Source organism: Odontesthes bonariensis, chromosome 17, assembly GCF_027942865.1.
Source record: "Odontesthes bonariensis isolate fOdoBon6 chromosome 17, fOdoBon6.hap1, whole genome shotgun sequence".
Taxonomy (NCBI): Eukaryota; Metazoa; Chordata; class Actinopteri; order Atheriniformes; family Atherinopsidae; genus Odontesthes; species Odontesthes bonariensis.
The window spans coordinates 19,541,081-19,564,308 of record NC_134522.1 but is presented as its reverse complement, the minus strand read 5'-3'; the positions used below and the strand labels follow the sequence as shown (position 1 = coordinate 19,564,308).

Below are 23,228 nucleotides of genomic sequence, written 5' to 3'. Positions count from 1 at the left end.
CCTGATCTACTTTAAACCTAAAACCTGTTGCCTAGTGTCATCTTCAGATTCCATATGTTCCCTGTTTTCTCTCTCTTGTCTGTCCAGAACTCCCAACCTGTAATACCTTCCTTGGTTAAAAAAGTTTCCATCAGTCATGTTTCTTCTATTATTTTTCTTCATTTCTAACCGTTTTTATTTCATGGGTAATTTGAATGAAAAGTGGCTGGTGTTCGTTTAGGCTCCGGCTGCTTTTAGATGGAAGCTTTTGTTTCTTTGTACAGGGTTAAACTTGGCCTGAGCTCTTGAATTGTCGTGTCTTATCTGTTTACCTTCATTTGAACTTTTCTTTTCTGCTTTCATATCATTAGGAGTGACGTTTGCACATGCCCTTTTACTCTGTGTATGTCTGTTTGTAATAAGGCTTATCAATGGTCAGCTTAGGGCCACGAGTGACTGTCGACTTCACAGTTTGAAGTTCCTGAGGTTTAGCAAATTCTGGTTGTATGTTTCCCTGAGGATTCATCAGAGTTTGCTCTGGTTCGATGTGAACATCTCTCACAGGGAGGGTCCTTCATCAGAGGCGACCCTCAGGGCAGTGCACAATCAAATGGCACAGGCGTCCATGTAATTGCCGGAGCAGAAACAATACTTTTATCACACACATACATGCACACGCATTCGCACACACACCCACACACACACACAGGACTGTTCCAGCTTCTTGGCTGAAAACTCTTTTTTTTTTTTTTTGTATGCTCATAAATTAAAGATAATAAGATGGTCAGAGTTTTCTTAATAGTTTCTTCATTTTTTTTGTCTTGGAATGATTATCCCCTCTGATATCTTTCCTGCAACAGCAAAATTATTTCAAAAGCACGCTTTATAAAAGTGTGTTGTTTAAGTGTCAACAACAAATATTTGCTCATCTGTAGCAAATTTTATTTCAAGAGTTGTTGGGTTGGTGACTTTGAGAAATTATTTTGCCCATATACACGTGAGCCTCTGTTACAGCTTATGCATTATTAAAAACAGGCTGGAGAGACTGGAAGGATTTATTGTCATGTGGTGATGCTGTTTTGACATTTTGATGTACGGGATCAAAAAGTTTTGATGTCTAAAGGGTTACAAACTAAGTATGACCAGGTAGTATCTAAGAGGCAGCCATGACATGAGTGCTTTAAGCTTCTTTTCTTCTCTTTTTTTGCATGTGATACAATGGACCGGACTTTAGCAAAGGAAAACAGATGATGCTGTCCCACAATTTCTTTCAGCCATTCATCGAGTACATCGAAGTTTTGAACCCTTAACTGATAGTCATATCTTTGTGGTGGATTTATATTGTATAAGTATACTTCAAATAGGATCAGAATGAATATCCTGTCTTTCAAGGAAAAGCGATATAGAGGTCTCTAGTCAGATTATGTTTTTAAATCGGTATGGCTGAATCTTAAGAATGATTCGTACAGTAATGTAAAATGAACACCAGAACAGCTATACTATCAGTTATGAAAAAGATTAATGTCTTCTATAAGTGTATTTCTTTATTACATAGCTTAGTTTATTTGTACTCCTACTTAACTATTCTAACTAGCTCAAAGGAATTCATTAAGATATCATCCTTTAGCAGGATGTTTTGGCACTCTTTAAACTCTGGTTGGATGGAGGTCAGGGGTCACGTTTGAGGCTAAAGTGACAATGGAGGTTGAACCAGATTTAATGGAGCTTGAAAAGAAGGAGATGGATGGAGCTGGAGGCCGGAGTTTGACTTTTAATCTGGTGTGTATTTCATATAGCATAGAAACAATGGGAAGCATAGAGGGAGATGGTATTTTAGCTGCAGTTTTGAGGGCACAGAAAGGATGTGGCTTTATTGAAATACATGACCATTCCTGTCTGTCTGCATCTGTAATAGAAGGGGGAAGGGAGGAGGACACCAAGAGGAGGAGGAGAGGATGGGTGTGAGGGTGTGGGTGGGTGTATGTTGTAATGCTGGCAGGTCATTTATAACACCTTGTCTCCCCTTCACCATGGTTTAGCCTGAGATAGAACATCAATTTGGAAATGGAGACCAATTCACCTGAAGAGACAGTCACAGAGAGATGAAAATCAGAAACATGCACTAAACTCTGGTTTAAAGCAAGCATTGTGATCTCTGGAGATGCATGTGCGTGTCTTTACCATGAATGTGCTCAACTGCTGCTGCTAAAAGACCAGTGTTAGAGGTTTATTAGGGTCAGAGGTCAGTTTATCAGTTCAAGCAGGATGTAGTGATGTACTGGCGAACTGTGAACATTTGGCCTCAGGCTGAGGAGATCATCAGGTCTCTATAATGGGCCATTGTGCTGGAATCTAACAGACAAGCTGGAGGTAATGTCAAGGCAGGCTGACTGATTGCAGAAAGAGAGAGAGAGAAAGAGAGAGAGAGAAGACCTAGAAGTGCAATGAGCTGGTTAAAAATAGAGAACTGCCAAGGAAAAAACAACAGACAGCACATGCAATACAAAAACACCAGAGTTTATGTTTGTTAAAACCCAGCAGTGATAATACCTGCATCCAAAGAGACCCAGACATTTTATCCGTAAGCCTAACCTTAAGCTATCCCTTCCTGTGTATATATAGCACACTGTTTGTGTGTGGGACTGATTTCTGCCTGGTTAACTTCATGGCCTGGAGCACAACTGGGTTTCTTTTATAATCTGTGTGCATGTGTGCATGGTTTCCACATCGGCTTCAAACCGGAAAGTTGAAAAACTCATACATTACTGAAGATGCCAGTGCACTGATAATGATCATAGAAAATAATACAGAAATCCACTGATATAAACCAGATAAGGAGCGAAATTCTCTTTACCATACTCATCCTGTTTTATGTATAAATGTAACATGACTAACATCTATGATAATCCTCATGGCAAGTCTGATTATTTGGACAAATTGTCAGAACTGTTAATTGTGAAAAATTCCCAAATTTTTCGCCCCCATTTTGATTTTACAATAATACAAGGCAGAGAAAAGCAGCAGACTTCCATTATTTAGAAGCTGAACATGGGGAATGTAAATTGAATGAGTCATTTTTATGTTGATTCATAAAAATGTTAATGGCAAAATTGTTTAAGTCTCAGTATATTAAAACAGACTCGTGTCCTGCTCATGGGTTAGTGAGGTATGTTAAGTGTAGAGCTAGATTTTTCATGAAGGTGGGTCTTTTTCACCCTGGGTAGGTCACTATGGTAACATATGCACTGCTGCTGCCTGAGGAAACGGTGTCTGAACTTTTTTTTTTAATTAGCCTTCAAAAGCTTTTCACATAATATCCTCCTGTTTATATATTCTCTTTGTAAGTGACATTGATTATCAGTTAAGGTTATACAGCCAAACCTAATTAGTTTTATGTCAGCAATCCCACTGAATTAAGTTGTGCCGTTAGAAAAGTGCAAACTGTTTGCAAATCTACATGCATTCAGCTGACAAAGCAAAAATGCAAAATTATGCTTTTAGGCTTTGTCCTGATTAGACACTGTTTACAAAAGATGAACATACTGATATTACCACGTTTTTTTTCCATGCCATCTTTGAGTTCTTGTAGCTAAAAGTGCCATATTTTGATGACAATGCCTATTGTCAAGCTGGCTGGCTTGTGTTGTGGGGTCCAGTAGTGGAATCCAAAATCTTACCAGATAAAGAAAAAAAGAGGAAATAAACTGGATATAAGAATCCGTTGAGGACCAAAGAGCAAGCCACAAATACTGTAAACCAAAAACTGAGTGAAACAATCTAGCACAGCAATACTGTCTATTGTCAATAGTGTCTAAAAGTCCTGAATCAAAACTGTGAGAATGTAACTGTCAGTCCTGGGGCCTGTTTCATCCACATGGCTTGTCAATTACTCCCATTGCCTCCTAGCTGTTATGTCAATCACAGCCCCAAACACTGACTTTTTAGGGATATTATCGACCTCAATATAGAATCATCTTAAGATCACCATCACACCCATCAAAATGAGTGAAAATTTAAAACACCATAATGACTTAAAACGTCTTTGGCTTTTTTATAACATGAAAAAGTTCACGCTTTGTGAATGGAAGTCTGTCAGAGCCAGAGATGTTTTGCAGCCAGTGCCTAGTGGCAACCAGTTGTATTGTAATTGAGGGCACTTCTGCATCAGCTTCACTTTTGACACAAGATGACTTCACCAAACGGTCATAACATCAAAACCAGCCACATGTAAAGAAACCCTGCTCATCTTGTTCCTGTGCAATATTCTGATGGGAAACCTGCATCCCCCTGCACATAAAAATGTTTCTCCTTTACAGTAGCAGTTGCTCAAGCAGAACATTTGTCACAAAAACTGCATAAGAAGAGCTCAAAAAACATGACAGGGTCATATATACATATTAAAATCTTTACTTTAAACTATCTGACAGATTTGTGACAAGTGATTAAGCAGCATAAATGATACAGTATTGGGGCAGCACCTGTACAGGTGGTCCTCTGGCATATTTTACAGTACTTCAGTGGCTCTATTGACTCATGTTTCCTTTTTTGGCCCCCTCTTCTTTGCCTCCATTATTATGTTGTGCCCCTTTTTTTAGGTTTTCAGGGCAGAGGTCAGTGACTTTCTGAAAGAGAGCTTTGTCTGTGCTGAAGGGTTTGGGAAGAATACACATCCTCTAACCCTGAGTGATTCACCACATGTTAGTGTCTTTCTTTTTCCCACATCTGTCTGCACCTACTCTTAGTCATCACATTCACTCTGACACCTTCCTGCACTTTGTCAGTTACCACTACTGACCCTGTACCCTTTTCTGTATTTATTCTATCATCATCAAACCTACAGTAATATGCAAGTTGTTTCTGCTAACCTGCCTTCCATAGTTTCTGTTGGCGAGTGCTCAAGGCTCTCTTTTCAGCATAGGGATTGCTACTCTACACGATCAAGTATGATTTTACATAACCACGGTATTTGTGTGTGTGTTTGTGTGATCCAGGGGGCCCGAGTTTGGGTCAGAGAGAAGGAGCAGCTGCTTCCCGCCACCGTCAACTCCTGCGGCGATGGAACTCTTGTGGTCACAACTGACTATGGAGAGGTAAGTGATGTAGGAAAACACACACTTAAAAAAACTGCTCATACCTATGTGTTCTGATTGGGTTTATCTTTCATACACAATCAACATTAGACATGAGACATCATTGAGACCTTCCACAAAGTCAGCTTTGTGACTGCTGACTCAATCTTTCACACTTTGTCACACATATGTGTACAGGAAAGCCTAACTGAACTACAGAACTGGATGTTTTATGTATAAAATGCATGTGGATTGGGATCACATTATATCTTTTCATTACTGGGTTTATAGATGAGGTGTTTTTTTTGGATATAGGCACTCTGGTGGGAGCAACAAGAGGAATGGGGAACAACCTGCAGCAAAGTTCCAGTTAGAAATGTCCATCCATCCATTTCCTATACCTGCTTAATCCAATTTAAGCCTATCCCATTGGGCAAGAAGCAGGGTACACCCTGGACGGGTCCAGATAGAAATGTGATCATTTGAAATAAATATGCACAAGGCTTTTGCTGGACAACAGAGATGAGCCAAACTTTGAGAGCCTCAGAAATATCATATTTTGTGATTCGGAACCAGGATACAAATGCTGTTTCACTTAAACTAACAATGAATTTAAACAAGATAAGTGAAGTGCACAGTGTCAGTGAGAACTGCAGTGGCTGCACACAATTTGTCATCTGCACTTTGCATTTTGTATAGACTGAAAGGTCACTGTGATGGTAAAGCAGCTGTGCGGGTTCATCGTCTCCTGTGCGGATCAATAGAAACTTGCGGTCATGATGCTCCAATTTCTTGCTCCAGTTCCTTCCTTTTCCTTCTCCTCCTCTTTATCCTCATACATATTCAAAATTCTTCTCTGACACACATTCAGCATTCAGAGGAGAGCAAGAATAGATAGAATGCGTTATGAGAGAACAAATGCACATGCTTGTTTCAGGATTTTAGATGTGAGGACAGTGTTACCTGTAATAGTTCTACATACCAAAACCTAGTATCTGTGCCAAGCTCAGCTATTTAATCCAACATCCCCTGCCAGAATAATGAAATTGAATGTTTCAAATGTTGTTAAATGTATGTATGTATGTGTGCTGATATAATCTGTATCAGTGCAAAGACATGCACACATTGCTCTTTGGATATATATATTTATATATATATATATATATATATATTTTATGGCTGATGTATTTGGCACACACTTGCCCATGCACTTTATTTGGAAGATTTTAAAGAAGGAGCTAATTATAGACTCGGTTCTTTTGCCAAAATTCAAGAGTCCCAGTCTTGCCTTTATACCCTCAAATAACATCTGGACTCTCTTTCAATGATGTGCAATGAATTAATGGTTTTTGTGGCCTTTTAGATATGAACTGCTCAAATTCTGCTCTAAAAGCTTCCCCTCCCTTTTGATGCAGCTGCCACAGGGTTCCTGTTTGATGAAACAACAGGGACAGGCAGGCATTTCCCAAAATAGAGGTTATAGGAGCAGGCATTCTCTTTGCTCTGGATTATGAGCCACTTCCCAACCCCCATCCAGCTCTGCCTCTCCCTCCTCCTCCTGCCATCTCTCTGCTAGCTGCTGGTGTTTAAATGTTAGCTCTGCAGAAGATGGTGAATATTTGATGGAGAAACAGCAGGATGAGGGGACTATACCCTGTTACAACAGCATCTGACCAATGCAATCCCGGGCTCCCCATCCATCCCTGCTGCTCTGCCTATGGTCTCCTGCATGGTCCTAGATACACGACCACTGAGGCCCATGAATGCTGGAGGCATTTTTGATGTGAAAGAGTAAAACAGCTAAAAATGAACTGTGACAGCATTTGGTTGCTTTTAGGTCTTTGTTTTATTTCACTCCCCATTTCCTCCTAGTTGTTCCTGCTACTCTGTCACCGTGGTTCTGTAATGTACTGACACTGACCCAGTTCACAACATTACTTATTCCAGCTTACAAATGCTTTGGCATCATAACTGCAAGCCTTGATATCAAATCCGCAGAGCTCACAAGATTGCACGCCGCACTTTTCATCAGTTTTTCTTAACGTTGAGTTTTCCTCCAACTGCGAGTACTAACCTACAGGAGCTAGACAAAACATTTGTGTTTAGGTGAAATGCTAACAATTTCAGTTTGTTTGTTAATCTGATCTAAATCAAGACACAGCTACTCATGCTTGTAACTCAAATCTAATCCAAGAGTTCTCTGTCCCATGTGAACACTTTAGTGAGTTAGAAGTCCTTCATGAATCTCTTCCTTGAGCCTTTGCAAGTTCATTTAAGGTATTGGAGTGAAAAGAATTTTTGTTTCGAGTAGTAATGTTGTCAAGTTATAGAGAAGCCCAATGCCATTATTAACAACATCATAGTGTGATATAGTGTTACCATGTCGGTGCTATTTGACGTATGGACAACATAAGAGTTATTCTAGATGTCTGTTGTCATGCTCATTTTTAGTTTACACATAGAGAACCCTGAATGGGAAAAATCTAAATAAAAAATAAATCAAAACAATAATAACAAGACAAACTTATCACAAACTTTGTGTATGGTTGGCCGAGAAGCCCGGCCTCACAGGAAAATGTGAAATAGTCAAAAAACAGAACATTTTCATTTCAGAAGGACACCTGGTTGCAGTATTGTTCTTTATATCAGCACCTAAAGCTCATGATCATAAATGAGAGTTAGAGGATTATTTTACAGGAGAATCAAGATCTAAACCTGTGTCCCTGGGTTGACAAAATTCCACACGTGGAAACATGTCATCCTCGGTACAAGGTTTAACCTTTTTTTTTCACTTGAGTGTAGCTTAAAGCGTAGAGAATATAATTAGATTAAATCAGATAAGAAAAAATTAATGAACTTGTGGTGAAACTGGGTCAGCAATGAACGGGACAGTAGATAAAGATGGAGCAGATAGTACTCTAGATAATATAAAGGCATAAAAACTATAAGTTAATTGTTTGCTCTTGTAACAAAATAATTTTGGTCAAATTAGAACTTATTTTCAACTAGTTAATAATAACCAGACATGTTTCTCTGTCTGCTTATTTCTGGTTGTTTTGTTGCTAGCGATATGATTAAGGCTTTAATTGTGCAGTCTTGTTTTCTTAGCTGTGCTTTCCTTACACTTGCACAGTATGCACAGACTTACCGCAACATGCATGCTCACACGCAGGTAACCTATGTGATGAGTTATGTTTTATGTGACCTGAATTTCAATAGCTAGCGTACAAGCTGCAGTGAGAGCTCACGCGAGTAGAGAAAACGCTGCAGGGTTGCAGCAGGGTCCATATCCATATACTCAGATGCACTTTGAATGCACCTAATAGAAAAGTGCAGAAAGGACAATCTTAGTTTGGTTCTCCAACGAAAAACAAACCGATGTAGTTGCGTGGTCTCCTGTCTTTTAGCAGCCCCCCTTATCAGTGAGGAGACTCCAAAAAGGATGATTACTTATTAAATGTGATATGTTCCCTGGTAATGAGAGGGTGCTGTGGGGCAGAGGATGTAATCACAGTTCATTCTTGATGTTTGTTGCCAACATCTTTCTCTTAATCCAATTTATTAAGCTTGGTAGCCCTGTCAGTGGTTTGTGAAACAAGCCAGTTTCTCCCTTCAAATGGCCCTAGACTTCTGTACTTGTGGGATCAGATTGCACCAAAGACCTTAGTGTTCCCCCTAATCGGACATACGGAAGCCTGACAGATCAGATCCAAGGTCAGAAAGGAGAGCTGCAGGTGTGTACAGTAATGTGTGATACTGTAGCCCGTTCCGGTGAACAAAATATTTAGGTCACTGTGCCCACAGGCCTCTTCTCTCTGTCTCTCCATTTTCTAGCTCTCTTGGCTGCCTTCCTCACTTGTGCTGCAGCTAATATGTGAAGTCAGATGAAGAGGCTTGTCTCCCCTGGCTCTGCTCCTGAATCATGCAAAGCAGCTTCAGACATCAGAGAGCTTTACAGAGCGAGTGCATTCACTGTATATGCGCACGCAAAAGTGTGTCCATGAAGCAGGTTGAATATGAAACGGTTTTGCAAGAAAAGAGAAGAAATAGGAAACGATGAAAGAGAAAAAGAGTGAATATTTTCGACAACCAATTTTTTTAACTATCCGTCTCATGCCTGTCTGTCACGTTCCCATTTTACTCAATTCATTTGATCATTGCTAAAAAGAAAAAGAAAATAGAAAACTCGACATATAGTAATATAGACTTTAGTTTGGACCAAATTGCTGGTCTGGCATTGAACAAAGGAAACCTGAGAGTATATATATATATATATATATATATATATATATATATACCAAGAAAGATAATGACAAGCACAGTGCAGATGAGTGGCAGTAAACAAAGTAGGATCTGGAAGGAAAGTTAAACTCTACCAAATGCACAAGGACACAGCCATTACAAAATCAAACAGGAGTCAAAGCTAAATTATAGGAAGACAAAGGACAAGGTTTTGACCTCGTGCAGTCACATGCAGTCGCAATACATGCAAGTGTGAACTTATCCTGAAAATAACCCTCAACATATGCGTTCATTACTCCCATCTGGCCATTGCACAAAATTTGCCAAAAAACTACAACCATATTTATGATTTTCATTTTAAAGACTGGCAGCTTCCGTATGAGCTTGGGATGGTCACAGATAAATATAGGTACGCATTGATGATGAAATACATTGTAGTTTTTTTTTTTTGTAAATTCTTTTATCAGAAGTATTGACAATAAAGGAGAACAGAGAGCAACAGCAGGCTGGTTCTTCAGTGAGTGATGCACAACTGACGACAAATCAGAAGTAGATAAACGTGCTCCCCTTTACTCTCTCAATTTTTCTCTCATTAATCCAATGTTTTTCTTCTGTACATCTCTTGAATAATGAATTACTGAATATGAAGTATTCCATTTTGGACGTTCTGTGTTGTCAAACCTATCAAGCGTACATCTGCATCCCATACAGCACAGTTTGAACATTCTTGTGGTTTTTTTTTCGATGCTAATGTGCAGCGAGGAGCCGCGCACAGAATGTGTGTTAAAACCCAGCGGAGGGCAAATGTGAGAAGTTAAAGACATTTGCAAAACCCTTTTTTATCTCCCATTTCAGCTGCGTTTTATTTCAGTCACTGACATACTTTTCCACTTTGTAGGGTTACTACTTTCTCAGAATCATATTGCTTATGGTGCCTTCCAAGTGGTTTTCCTGTCCGTGCTTTATCTGCTTCTGCTTGAGAGGCACAAGTTTTATTCTTGTAGTGAACATTTTCAGATGCTTTTCATTTACACCATCACTGCAGACAAGTCTTTCTTCAAAAGAGCCTTCCACATCAAACTTACAGGTGACTTGTCATGTGGAGTATTCTTTGGTACTGTGCTGGAGGTGTGTCGCTTGGCATCACAAGTGGTGATTATAGATACATGTGTTTAGTTCTCACTAAAGTGCTCTACATGCAAATAAATATATACCTTTCATAATTTCCATTTCTAAATGCTGAAGTCCTCCACAGGTCCTATTCTGAAAACTTCAACCCGTAGAATTCCATAGTACTGAAACTGCCTCTCCGAGGACAATCCCACTGCGACCTGTTATTATGAGTTCAACAATTTGACCTGAAACTAAACGCAACGCTACATGGTCTCTCACTTTAAAGTGCTTTGTTTCTACTTGTGCAATTGGCCAACATCCTATGAAAAATTAATGGCAGATAAAAGCTGTGCCCGACACGGTAGAGAACTCTGCAACATGAGTTGTTTCCTCTCCCCTGGTGGGAGGCATCTGAGTTGAGGAGGTCCCTTCCCTGTGGCCCGGGACACAGTCACTGTCATTTTGCTAAAGAACCGTGGCCATATGCATCCAAAAATACCTCAGAATGCGGCCTGAGCAAGCAGAGCTCAAGCCATACTCACTCTATCTGATCTGCAATTACACCTGCACCTTATCAAAAGATTATGTCACCAAAGACATGTGTACACAGGTTCTTGGTTCTTGTTTAAGTATCCCTTAACTCTGCAGGATGCTTTTAAAGACTGAAAATAACCCTAATGGTGTCTTAAGGGTTATCCCTGACGTGTTTAAACAGAGTGCTGGAGTTAGAACTGGGTTCATGGACTTGGAAAGACATGTTCATGTGTTGTGTTGTCGCATGTGAAGTTTAGGGTCAGTGTTAATCCAATTATTAACTCAGGCTCTGTTGAAATTGAATCTGAAAGTGTACATTTTAGAAATCACTAATTTCAAACATTAGCAGAATGCAAAAAAAACAACCGAAAAAGGTGCATGGTACCACTATAAAAGTTTCTCTTTTCTTGCATAGTTTTCTCTTCATGTAAATTACGCAGTCAATGAATAACTCCAGTGTCAGTCTTATTATATTCTTAATATTCATGGCAAATTCTTGAATACAGTGCATACAAATGGCCAAATAAAGTAGCACATCACGAAAACTTGAACTTTTGTGAAAGCAGTCACAGAACAGAAATGTGATTGTGAGAATATAAGCATTCATGAAGCCATTGTGTGATGCATTTGGCTTAAAATGATTATTTCTGAAATAATAATGGGTTATCAGTTTGATAGTTCTTAACTTTAAATGAGGTCAAAATAACCCAAGTATAGACTGTGAGGTTTGACAGTCCTTGTGTCTTTTTTCCCCCCACTTAACACATGTGCTGATATGATGTTTAGTGTGTGTCTGTGTGTGTGTTGTGTGTGCATGTGAAGCCTTACCCTCTGAGTCAATGTAATCAACCTTGGATTGAAAGCCCTGCTTTACTCTGATTAAAATGACTCTCTGTGAGGCTTCAGTTAAAAGGCATGAACATTAAATACAGAGAGAAATGATTCAAAAAGACTCTGAGCAAAGAAGCAAGACTAACGGAAGAAAGCCACCAGAAAGGTAATTAACAATAAAAAGAAAAAGAGAGGGGGAAAAGAGGCAGGAATAAAAATTAATTAGCGTAAGGCTGAAATGTGAGAAATGCAGTGCAGGGTGATGTGAGAGGAGCGACGGATGAGAGAACGGAGATGAGAAGCGAATGTTGGGGGAGGGGAAAGGGGGGACATAAAAAGAAAAAAGACTGATTAGAGACACAGAGGTGATGTTTGAGACAGGAGCAGAAGTGAAGAAAGAATTATACGAGGAAAGAGAACAGGGGAGCGTGATGTAACGTCAAGTATGAAAGAGAAGGGGGAAAAGACTTATCCAACAGTAATGGAATTAGATACATTTTACATAGACTTTCTGTTTTCCTGTCCTCACAGACACATGGATACGGTCTGTCTGTGACACCGTCCAGCCCATGACTAACAGGCATGTCAGTGCATCACCTCTCTCAAATAAACATGTGTCTCAGGCAGATGAGACACTAATAAGTACATATGATTAGAGGGTGAACTTATGTCCAAAATTCACACTCTCCACTTGCTCATGCTCTTTAGCAGATTAAATGTACTATAATTGCTGACTGCATTTTTCCAGTATTTCTCATTTCCTGAAAACCACGGGAGTGATCTGGGAGGTTTTTTGCTCTGTTTATCTTATTAAACACACTATTTATATTATAATATTTATGATAACAACTTGAAGTAATTCAGAGTAATATAACTTCAAGGTTCATTCTCAGTCATGTTATTACAACCCCAATTCCAAACAAAGTTGGCACATTGTATGTATGATTGACGTATAGATAACAACACATTGCAATGATTTGCAAACATCATAAACCAATATTTTATTCACAATATAACATTGAAAACATATCAAATGGTACAAAATGTAAGTGATACAACGCTGAAAGAACATTTTTGCAATTAATTAGATTAACTGGCAACAGGTTAGTAACACGACTGGGTATAAAAAGAGCACCTCAGAGTCTCTCAGAAATAAAGCTAGGCAGAGGTTCAGCAATCTACAAAAAACTATGTCTACTAATTGTGGAGCAGTCTGTTATCCAATTTGAAGTACTTTTTAGGCTGCACCATATTAGACAAACTCTTCTAATTTTATCCAGACAAAACATCTGAAACGTGGCAGATGCTCTCATGTTCTTGGCATGCTCTAAGTTGTTGAGTTACTGGCAATCGATTTGTAGATCTATCTCTGACATCCTAGGTATACCTGTTAGTCCTTCACAACAGATTTTGGGGTGCCTCCTGATGAAGTTGTAACCACATCCCTGCAGGAAAATGTTATAGCTTTTGTGTCACTGATTGCACGTAGAAAAATTCTTCTTCTATGGAAGTCTTCCCAGCCACCTTTCTTTAAATCATGGCTACATGATTTATTATTTCTACTGAAACTGGCGAAGATCAAATTCAGCTTTAGGGGCCGCCCTGAGAAATTCTATTCACCCTGGAAACTACTTCTGGATTATGTCGATAAACTCCCTGCCGCTGAAATGTCCCCCTGATTCTAGGACGAATGGTGAGCTTATCAGCTGAAACACGCAGACGCAGGTAGCAAACAACTTATGTCATATCTTTTTCTTTTTTTTTTTTTGTACCACTACTATTTTTGATATTTATATTTTTGGTATTGGATTATTTATTTACCTTGAACAAGTATGCTCTGTTATCCAAAACTGATTTGGCATATTATGCTGTTGATACAATGTTTGAAGGGTCTCTGGGATGGGTATGGGGTCTTTGAATGTACTGTTTACTGCAAATGTGAGATCAATAAAAAAATCGTACAAAAAAAAAAATTGTGGAGCAGTCTCAGAATTATGTTTGTGAATATCAACATTGGGAAAGAACTGTTGTACTACAAATATAGCCCTTACATCACCTCGGCTGCAATATTCATATGAGTACTACGATTGCAAAAGGTGAAGACAAAAACTCAAAAGGACAGAGTTAAGCCTGTGTGACTTACCGTGTCCAATGAAAGATGAGGTATAATTAGATTATTTCGTCACAGCTGAGTGAGAAAGGTCATTGACTTTTTGGACTGGACCCTCATCAGCATTTACCAACTGAGTGTTCAAGATTTCTTTGCTTTCACTTTTAGAAGAAGTAGAAGAAGAGTACGCAAACTTCGGCACATTGCACACGTCGGACGCTAACAACATCGTACATGCAGACAGCTGGCAAAAGACGATACTGTGTTGAGCAATTTTGCCCTGAGAGAGCTGTCTGCACGCAACAGCTCTGTGTAGTGCAGAATAGTGTTATTGGAGTGAAATATATTCATTTAAGAACAGGATGGCTGAGCGCCTACAGCAAACCCCTCCGCCACTCTCAACAGACTTCCACCACATCTGTTCCAGCAGCACACTCGCTTGTTCACTGAGTGGAGGCCGTCTGTGAGACTGAAATATTAAAATCCCGGAAGAATGACAATTGTCTCCGACGTGTGTTTATGTGGACTGTACACAGTGGAAAGAGACAAAGATTGTAGTTGCAGCATGTGACCTGACTATACATCCAGCTACTTTCACCTGTCGGGTCTTGCCACATCAGATCGGTTGCTCTTCTTTGCTTTTTTCCTCGCTCTGGCATTCCCTTCTTTTTTGTTCCCTCACACAACCCCGCTCGCCACCCGTCTTTTCCCCTACTCTCCAGTTGCCATGGCAATGGATGACAAAAAAAAATCAGATGGGGGTCTGAGAAGAAAGAAGAGCTATGAAGCTCCGCATCCTCATCATGGGAATTTCCGTCATGGTGCATGACAATTAGCCCGTTTGTGCTAAAAATGGAAAGATCTAGCTAACCTTGCATCTTTTTTTTTTTTTTTTTTTTTTGGTGTGAACACACTGACTTGCTCCCTATTCTGAACAGGATCAGTATTGGCATCACAAATAGCTTGACACCTAAAAACAGAGTTACAGCATTATTTTACTTAGTACTACTAAAAGCCATGGCAAGAAATGGTTCAGAAATAGGAAAAGCTGCTGCAGGGTGATGTAAACAAGGGCACATTTTGACAACAAGTGACACAATTTCATAACAGTTTACTGCACAGTTGCTTATGGACCTTAGAAACATCCTAAAGTGATGACAAGTCTGTATGTCTTGTTCCGAACAGGTGCTGTACCTGCAGCAGGCCGAGGTCACAAGGGAGCGGGTGTACGCTATGCACCAGTCCAGCATCGATGGGGTTGAGGACATGTCGGCGTTGGCAGAGCTGCATGAGGCTGCTATTATGCACAACTTGTACCAGCGCTACAAGAAGGATAACATCTATGTAAGTGCGTCCCACCGTCACACGTCTTTATGTTTGTGCGTGAGCAGGGGTGTGGCGGTGCAGGGAATGCAGGCGGTGTCAACCTATCCCCTCACACACAATTCTTTGTGAGATTAGATTAAGCTTAAATATGCAAAAACTACTACAGAGTAGGAGCTCGGTACCTGAAAACATACACATACCTATCATGTTTAGATTGATGAAAAGCCCGATTGCAAATCACCGCCAATCCATCAGTCAAGAGTAATACAGTGTCAGCAGAGTTAACTGGAATTACATGCTTCTGAACTAGTTTGAAGTAAGAAAAAGGCCCACCATAGCTACGTTTTGTCTCCTTATATACATCGTACACTCAGCTGGACTGTTGTACAAAACGTATAGGCAGTACATAGAGGGCCTTAGTTACTTTTTTAGATTTATTATTTTTACCATTGAAGTTTTATTTTGAGTCATCCAATTTGATTCAAAGGGAAATTTTAAATTTATCAATCCCAGAACGGTTTAGGCCCAAAATACATCTGTTATATGTTCAGAGAATATAAACCCAGCAGAGCTCTTAGATCCAAGGACTCAGGTCAGCTGGTCCAGTCCAGAGTCCAGACTAAACATGGAGAAGCAGCGTTTAGCTCTTATGCTGTAAACAAGTGGACATTTTTGAATTCAGGTTAAAAACATTTCTTTTCTCATGTGTCTATGCATGAAATCTGCACGGTATCTTTTAATTTATCTAGACTGTTGCTTGTTTTTAACTTCATTTGAATTATTTTATTTGTTTCTCTTTATATTCTTTTATGTATTTGTAATTCTTCTTCCACTCCCCGCTGCAATGCTTTTATTTTTATGTAAAGCACTTTGAATTGTTTTGTACATGAAATGTGCTATACAAATAAATTTGACTTTGACTTAGAAATTGAAAAGAAAAAGACAATTAAAAAATAAATCTTCAACAACTTGAGCAATGTCTAATACCTTTTAGATATGTCTGTCAGATATGAAAACATGCTACAAAGGTACTAAAAATCTGAGGCCAGTATTTAGTCATGAGATGCTTTGGTTCGACATGTTATACATTCAAACCTGATAAAGAAATTTGCTGTGATTTGTAATTTTCCAAAGGGATATTATTCATATTGTTCATATCATACATGCATATGTATGTAAGCTTAGGTTTCAGGGTGATAAGAAAACGAGCAGTGTTCTCCGCCCTATGACTGTGTGCAACCAGTGGAGAGTTAGTTTTACTAACCCTTCAGTCCACTAAGCACAATTGTATTTTGTGAGCTGGAGTGCAGCTATTAAACGTTTTGCTGTTCAGAGTTCAAACTTTGCTCTTCACTAAATGGATCGAATTATTCTGCAAACTCTGGCATCCAGGGAAGATGTGTTTCTGTAATGAAGGCAGAACAGTTAGCTAGCTATCAGAGTCAGAGGAAGATTACATGGTTTGCTCATCTGAGGGTAATGCATTGTAATGACCTTTTTATAACATTACAGTGTTGGGGGCAGAGTTAACTTTTTCTCATCTTAAATACTAGTTTGTTGCATCACAGAACCCTGATTTCATGCAAATCTCTGCATTTGCTTTTCTCGGACTTTAATAGCCTCATTAGTGATGTGGCCCTATTCTGCTATTTACAGGATCTAAATCATTAATAGGGACAAAAATATTTGTAATCAGTACAGTATTGAGTGATAACATTAAAACTGGCTGCTGTCAAACAGCTGCAATGTCCACATTAAAGTATATGTGCCTATTTCGCCATAAGCCTGCCAGTTTTCCTGTGTACGGATGCCAGGTCAATAAAGTTTAGTTTAGCTAATAAAATGACCCCTTTCCCCCTCTGCAGGAGGGAAAAGATGCAGATTTGACTGGCTGCAGTCATCCATGTCAAATTATTCACTGTAAACATCATGGTGTGGAACATAAAGACATAACAACTGACCACAAATGCAGCACATCCCAGTAGTCCAAAGTCAGTCTCTGAGAGGTTTGCTGATTATGGAGCTCTGACACGGAGATCCAAACCAGTGTTTCTGAATCAGTTTTCTTTCTGAAAACAAAACACTATACTTTCCGTGTTCTATCTCTGTTACCTTACGCCACTTTTTTTTTTTTTTTTTTTTGGACAATTCTCCTCAAACTCCTACAACACTTCAGAACAACGCCTTTGTTAGACGATGAATAAACATATTTACATCAGGATTTCTACACATTTGGTTTTCATATACTTTAAGCAATAATCTCAGCCTATTAGTGGCAAAAACAAACAGTTTAACTTTGATGTCACGTGAACTTTTTGCTCTTGGACTACATTGCATCAGTTTTGCAGTTGCAAGTTAAAGCTTCCTTGTTTTTGCCCTCAGAAATATTAATTTGAGTCCATATGTTATGATAATTTTAGGGATTTTCCTGTGCATACAATCTTTTTACTATTAACAAACAACTGAATGGTTTTGTACAGTGATGCTCTTCAGTTTCATGACTTGGTGCAACAACTAAATTAAAGATGTCACAGACGTTTATTCTTTGTTTACCCACTGTTAACCTGATCACACTTGCTTGTGGCATTTAGAGTAAATCTAATTATGTGTAGCATCAACATTCTTTTCACATCCCATAACTGACTCATAACCACAACACATATAAAATGAGCCAGTAATTTGTTTCTGTGTATGAATGAAGTGCAATGAATGGATGCATGAGCTGTTGTTAATAAGACTCCGGTACCCATGTGTCCTGATGAGTCAAGAGTCTCTTTATGTAGCTGTAAAGTTAATATGTCAAGACAAAAAGCTGGATAAATTCTATCTCTTCTATTGTAAGATATCATTTAAAAAACAACCAAACAAACAAACCTGGAAACCTGGAAGATTACTGGATAGTCCGCCTGGGTGAGACCTAATCTAGATGATGAAATATTGTCCTTTACGGATTTCCCTTAAGCCGATCATAAGAATTTCCTGTGTGAGCTTTCTGTGTCACTGTGTAGCCATGCGTTTATGTGTGTACCTTGTGTGTCCTTCAGTGCAGATTTCTGTGTGCAGTCATTGTGTGCACAGACAAAATGATATGAGACAATGGAGGGGCTGATGAGGTTTTTGTTTTGTTCCTGTTGCAGAAGGATAGAAGGTTACTGACAAAGCAAAAAATAGTTCTAAATGAAAATCTATCACCCCCCTTCCATCATCTCACTGATTTGACCTCAGCTTTCTGAGATTAAAAAAAAATTCCTCTCTCTCTTTGGTGTCATTTATCCACCTTGCTGTGGTTATTCATCCTCTATTTCAGGTTAACATGGAAACAAGGCTGCTTTTATATTTGACTTGCACCTGCTGTATATCTTGCTGAGAGCAATTTGTAAATTTATATAAATGTGTCTGTCATTCTGTTGTTTATGGCTATCTGAAAGAAAAGTGCAAAAAAGCTGATATCAACTAAAAAGAAAATAAGCAAATTAAATAAATAAATGATTCGAAATGCCCAAAAATGAGATGTCATGTTATTGCCGTTTTCAGACCAATATCGGCAGCATCCTGGCAGCTGTCAATCCTTACAAAGAGGTCCCAGGTCTGTATGACTTAGGGAGAGTGGACTTATATTCCAAGCATCATCTGGGGGAGCTCCCCCCACACATTTTTGCTGTGGCCAATGAATGCTACCGTTGCATCTGGAAACGCCATGACAGCCAGTGTGTCCTTATCAGGTGAGTTCAGGATTCAAAATACTGATCCATGTGCCCTTCATCAATCCTTTAAAAAAAAATACAAAAAACAGTCTGTCCTTTTTTCATGCATCCTGGGATAGGTCTGCAGCTCACTGTGATTCACTTATCCTTTGTCACATTCAATGTCTTAATTGAGAGAGACCGGGTTCTAATGAAATATCTCTGAAGCTATCAAACCTCACTATCAATTAGATAGCCAGACCACTGTGAGGCACTGAAATGTCAGAGAAGGTCAGTATGTTCATAATTGAATTGGGTTGTGTGTGTGTGTGTCTGTGTGTGCACTCCAGTGGGGAATCAGGGGCAGGGAAGACGGAGAGCACTAAATTGCTGCTGCAGTTTCTGTCGGTGATGAGCCAGAACTCAGCTGGGACTACTCCATCAGAGAAATCCACAAGAGTGGAGCAGGCCATCGTGCAGAGCAGGTACGCATGGGCGAGTGCAAACACTTTAACATTTCCAGCTGTTTACTGTTTCAATTAAGCAAAGGTCAAACAATCCTGGACATATGTTGGTTTGCATATTTCAGAATGTCTTGAAGTCCTCCTTCGCTTAAAAAGATCAAGTTTTTAAACTTTGCAACACATTTCTTAGATGTTTTTTTTTTTTACGAGTGTTTCATTTCATATCACGAACAAAGTCAACAATCAGGGCTATGGCTTAGGATTTCTGCTTTAAATTTGCAGAGCACCACTGAAAGTCTCAGAAAGGTGAGGTTAGACAGCCCAAATGTTCTACATAAACTATTTAGAGGAACCAGCACCAACCAATTCTGACCACTTCCAGGTTGGGGCTGTTTTGCATGCAATGTGAGGGACAAATGACACGTGACGCTAGGAAGCTGAGGACAATCTAGTAAGGCTGGTTGCAGAAAACAGAAGAGCAAGGCCGAGCCAGGAGACCTTGAGCCAGACTAGATGGGGCTGGAAATCAGGCCTACCTGGGAACTAGCAGAGGAAACTTTTGGCGGGTCTACAAACCGACCAAGGACTTCTTACAAAGTGCCATAGAGCCGTGATTAATGGATTAGAAAATATTTTTCAAACTTTCTTGGATAGGTAAAGAAATGTGTTTGTGAAGAGCTCTTTTTTTTCCTTGTAGTCCGATCATGGAAGCATTTGGAAATGCTAAAACTGTTTACAACAACAACTCCAGTCGTTTTGGGAAGTTCATCCAGCTTCACTTCTCTGAGGGCGGCAACATCCAAGGAGGCTGTGTCATCGATTGTATCCTCTTATCTTGACAGAAAAAAAAATATATGCATCAGATGTGTGCATGAGTCTTAATTGTATATAAGAATAAACAGGTACAAGTTTTTTTTTTTTTTTTTTATCAATTGTTGAAAAAATGAGGAGCTGTTGTTTCCTTGACTCTTCACTTTACAGACTTGCTGGAAAAGGTAAGCGTGCCTGGTTATTCTTCTGAAAAGTTTGGATCTATTGAGAGTTGCTTTGTCAGTTTAGCATTGTGACTCCTATGTAAATGTTAATAGCTGCTCTGCTACATTGATTTTTCTGTAGAACCGTGTGGTGCGACAAAACCCGGGGGAGCGAAACTATCACATCTTCTATGCGCTGCTGGCGGGAGCGAGTAAAGAGCACAAAAGTAAACGTCTTTCATAACTACGATTGTTAATTTTCTTTTTGCTCTTTCTCTTCAAACACCTTCAAACGCCTATACTTTTTTATCAAAAATGATTGTTTTATATGTTTGACTTGTATATAAGAAATGGACCCAGCTACTTTAATGTCATCCTCTGGTTTCTGCCTTTGGCTGTTGCCACCTTGGTCTTTTTTGGAACAGGATGTAACCATAAGAGAACAAGATGGAGAGAACAACCTTACTGGATAAAGATATATTTATTTGTGCCCTAATAGCTGTTTAAGAATGCTATTATTTTTCAAAGAACCAACAGGCTGATCAGAGGGAGTAAGGAGTCTTGATTGTACTTTAATGCACTTCTGCACAAGTTTTACTTTGAACAAGTCCATCTTTTATATACTACCTGCAATGTAGACTCAATGTTGTGTAGTGTGTAAAATGTACATTAATGAGCACATCTCTCTGAAACTAACTATGTCTCTACAGCTTAAAGGTACAATGTAAATGTCTATTCTATCGAACAGGTCTTAACTTCCTGGAGGATCCTGCTGAATCTTTCCACTACCTCAGCCAATCAGGATGCCTGAAAGACAAAAGTCTGAATGATAAAGAGCTATATAACAGCGTCATGGTCAGTGTGATCTTTTTTCCTCTCTCATTTTGACAGTGTTTAATATTTGTAAACCAAAATGACTGTTGGGAAAGACAAGGGGTCTTGAGAGAAGAACACCTCCACAACGGGGAAATATGGTATCGGTAGCAATTCATCAAACCCTGGGGAGCTTATTTATTCTGTCTTTTCCCTTGCACTGACTTAACACTGATCCTTTGCTAGCAAAGAACTGAAAGAAAAATATTATAACAGCGGGACCTTATCTGTTTCCTGTACTTGTCTTTGTGCAGGAGGCGCTGAAGGTCTTAGAGTTTACAGAAGAGGAGATCAGAGACATGTTTAAGCTGCTGTCAGGAGTCTTGCAGCTCGGCAACACCGAGTTTATGACTGCAGGAGGAGCCCAGATCACCACAAAGCAAAGTCAGGCGATGCTTATGTCCAATGAGTCAAAACAAAAAGTTAGTAAAACTTAAACAGATGAATTGCAGAAGTTTAACACATCTTTGCTTGTGTTTTCAGTGGTCACTAATGCCAGTGAGCTGCTGGGCCTGGATGCCTTCCAGCTGTCTGAGGTCCTGACTCAGCGCTCCATAATCCTCAGAGGAGAGGAAATCTGTTCCCCTCTCACTATCGAGCAGGTCAGCATAAATACGCACATTTTATTTTCCCCCCGTTTGATTTATCTCTGCCATTTCCCTGTGCTCTCACACACCTATCCCAACCCTTCCTCCGGTTTTCCTCTCTGTGTTGTAGGCCATTGATTCCCGGGACTCTGTTGCCATGGCGTTATATTCCCAGTGTTTCTCCTGGATCATTCTCAAGATTAATCAGAAGATCAAAGGGAAGGAAAACTTCAAATCCATCGGCATTCTTGATATCTTTGGCTTCGAAAACTTTGAGGTTAGATTTCTGACGATAGCTCTCTTTTGCTCATTTCTTTCTTGAGTACTCATCTTCTTCTTTCTGTTACTATGTAGCATAGATGCTCAAGCAGCTATTTTCAGGCTCAAATGAGGCATTCCAACATCACAAGATTAATTTGCTTCAATCTGTGGTCAGTCAGAAAACTTTGTTGCTAACCCACTGTTAAAATTGGCTTTGTTCTTAGACATTATGAATGAAATAGTCTCTGTACTTTTTCACGATGACCTAAAGTGATCCAGGAATGGGAAGACAAAACAAATAGCCTGGGAAAGCAGGTGCAGATTCACACACACACATTGTTTGGCTGATCCAGAGAATATGACCTACTCATGTCCAATCATACTCGGTCGAGTGTGAGTCCAACCTATGAGGCTATAAATGCAAATGATAACCAGAAATCGAGGCTCAGTCTGACGGATTTCCTGCGGGAGCTCTGTTCCACTGAGCCCAGCGCTGATATGCTTGACGTGTGACCACCAATAAACACTTTATTTTACTTGAGATTCCTCAGGCTTGTTCTTGAGCTTCCATTGAAAGAATCGATCTAACACCCACCCAAGAAACTGAGTCAGAAGCCAAACATGTAGCTAACTTGTCATCTGATGAAAAACTGAACTATCCTTCCTACAGAATCACAGCAAGAACAAATTACAGAGCCCGCAGACATATAAGAAGAAAAAAACAATACGCTTATGGATCAGAGATTTTCATTCCATCCTAATAAATGACTCTACTCGCTGAGTATTTATTGAACTGATGTCTGATTCTCAGCTTTGCCACAGGTGTAATACGTGTATTACTTGTTCATAATAGTTTCTATATTCCTAAGGAGATCAACTAGTCTCTGTGGAAAATTTAAATTCTCAGGCTAGACAACTGGTCTCGATCTTCTTTTTGAAATACATCATATGCCTGTGTTCACTGTGGGTTCACACTCTTCAAACTGAATGGGATTTGTTTGTAAGACAGAGTATGTGTCACCCTGCCTGCAGGTGAATCGATTCGAGCAGTTTAACATCAACTATGCCAATGAGAAGCTTCAGGAGTACTTCAACAAGCACATCTTCTCCCTGGAGCAGCTAGAGTACAACAGGTGAAGATGTGACTATAGAACAATGTGCAATGTTTCTTAAAGATCTGGT

At 39.5% G+C, this 23,228-nt stretch overlaps 1 protein-coding gene across 1 annotated transcript in view; it reads left to right on the top strand.

Annotated features, from left to right (window-relative positions):
• Positions 1-23,228, top strand: part of myo10l1 (myosin X, like 1) — a 47,285-nt gene that overhangs the window by 6,880 nt on the left and 17,177 nt on the right. Inside the window, exons 2-13 of the mRNA XM_075447967.1 lie at positions 4,971-5,069; positions 15,064-15,222; positions 18,739-18,926; positions 19,238-19,372; positions 20,049-20,173; positions 20,333-20,346; positions 20,468-20,552; positions 21,074-21,180; positions 21,453-21,582; positions 21,682-21,800; positions 21,916-22,062; positions 23,079-23,179. Of these exons, the coding sequence (XP_075304082.1) occupies positions 4,971-5,069; positions 15,064-15,222; positions 18,739-18,926; positions 19,238-19,372; positions 20,049-20,173; positions 20,333-20,346; positions 20,468-20,552; positions 21,074-21,180; positions 21,453-21,582; positions 21,682-21,800; positions 21,916-22,062; positions 23,079-23,179 (1,409 nt within the window). The remainder of the gene's footprint in view (positions 1-4,970; positions 5,070-15,063; positions 15,223-18,738; positions 18,927-19,237; positions 19,373-20,048; positions 20,174-20,332; positions 20,347-20,467; positions 20,553-21,073; positions 21,181-21,452; positions 21,583-21,681; positions 21,801-21,915; positions 22,063-23,078; positions 23,180-23,228) is intronic.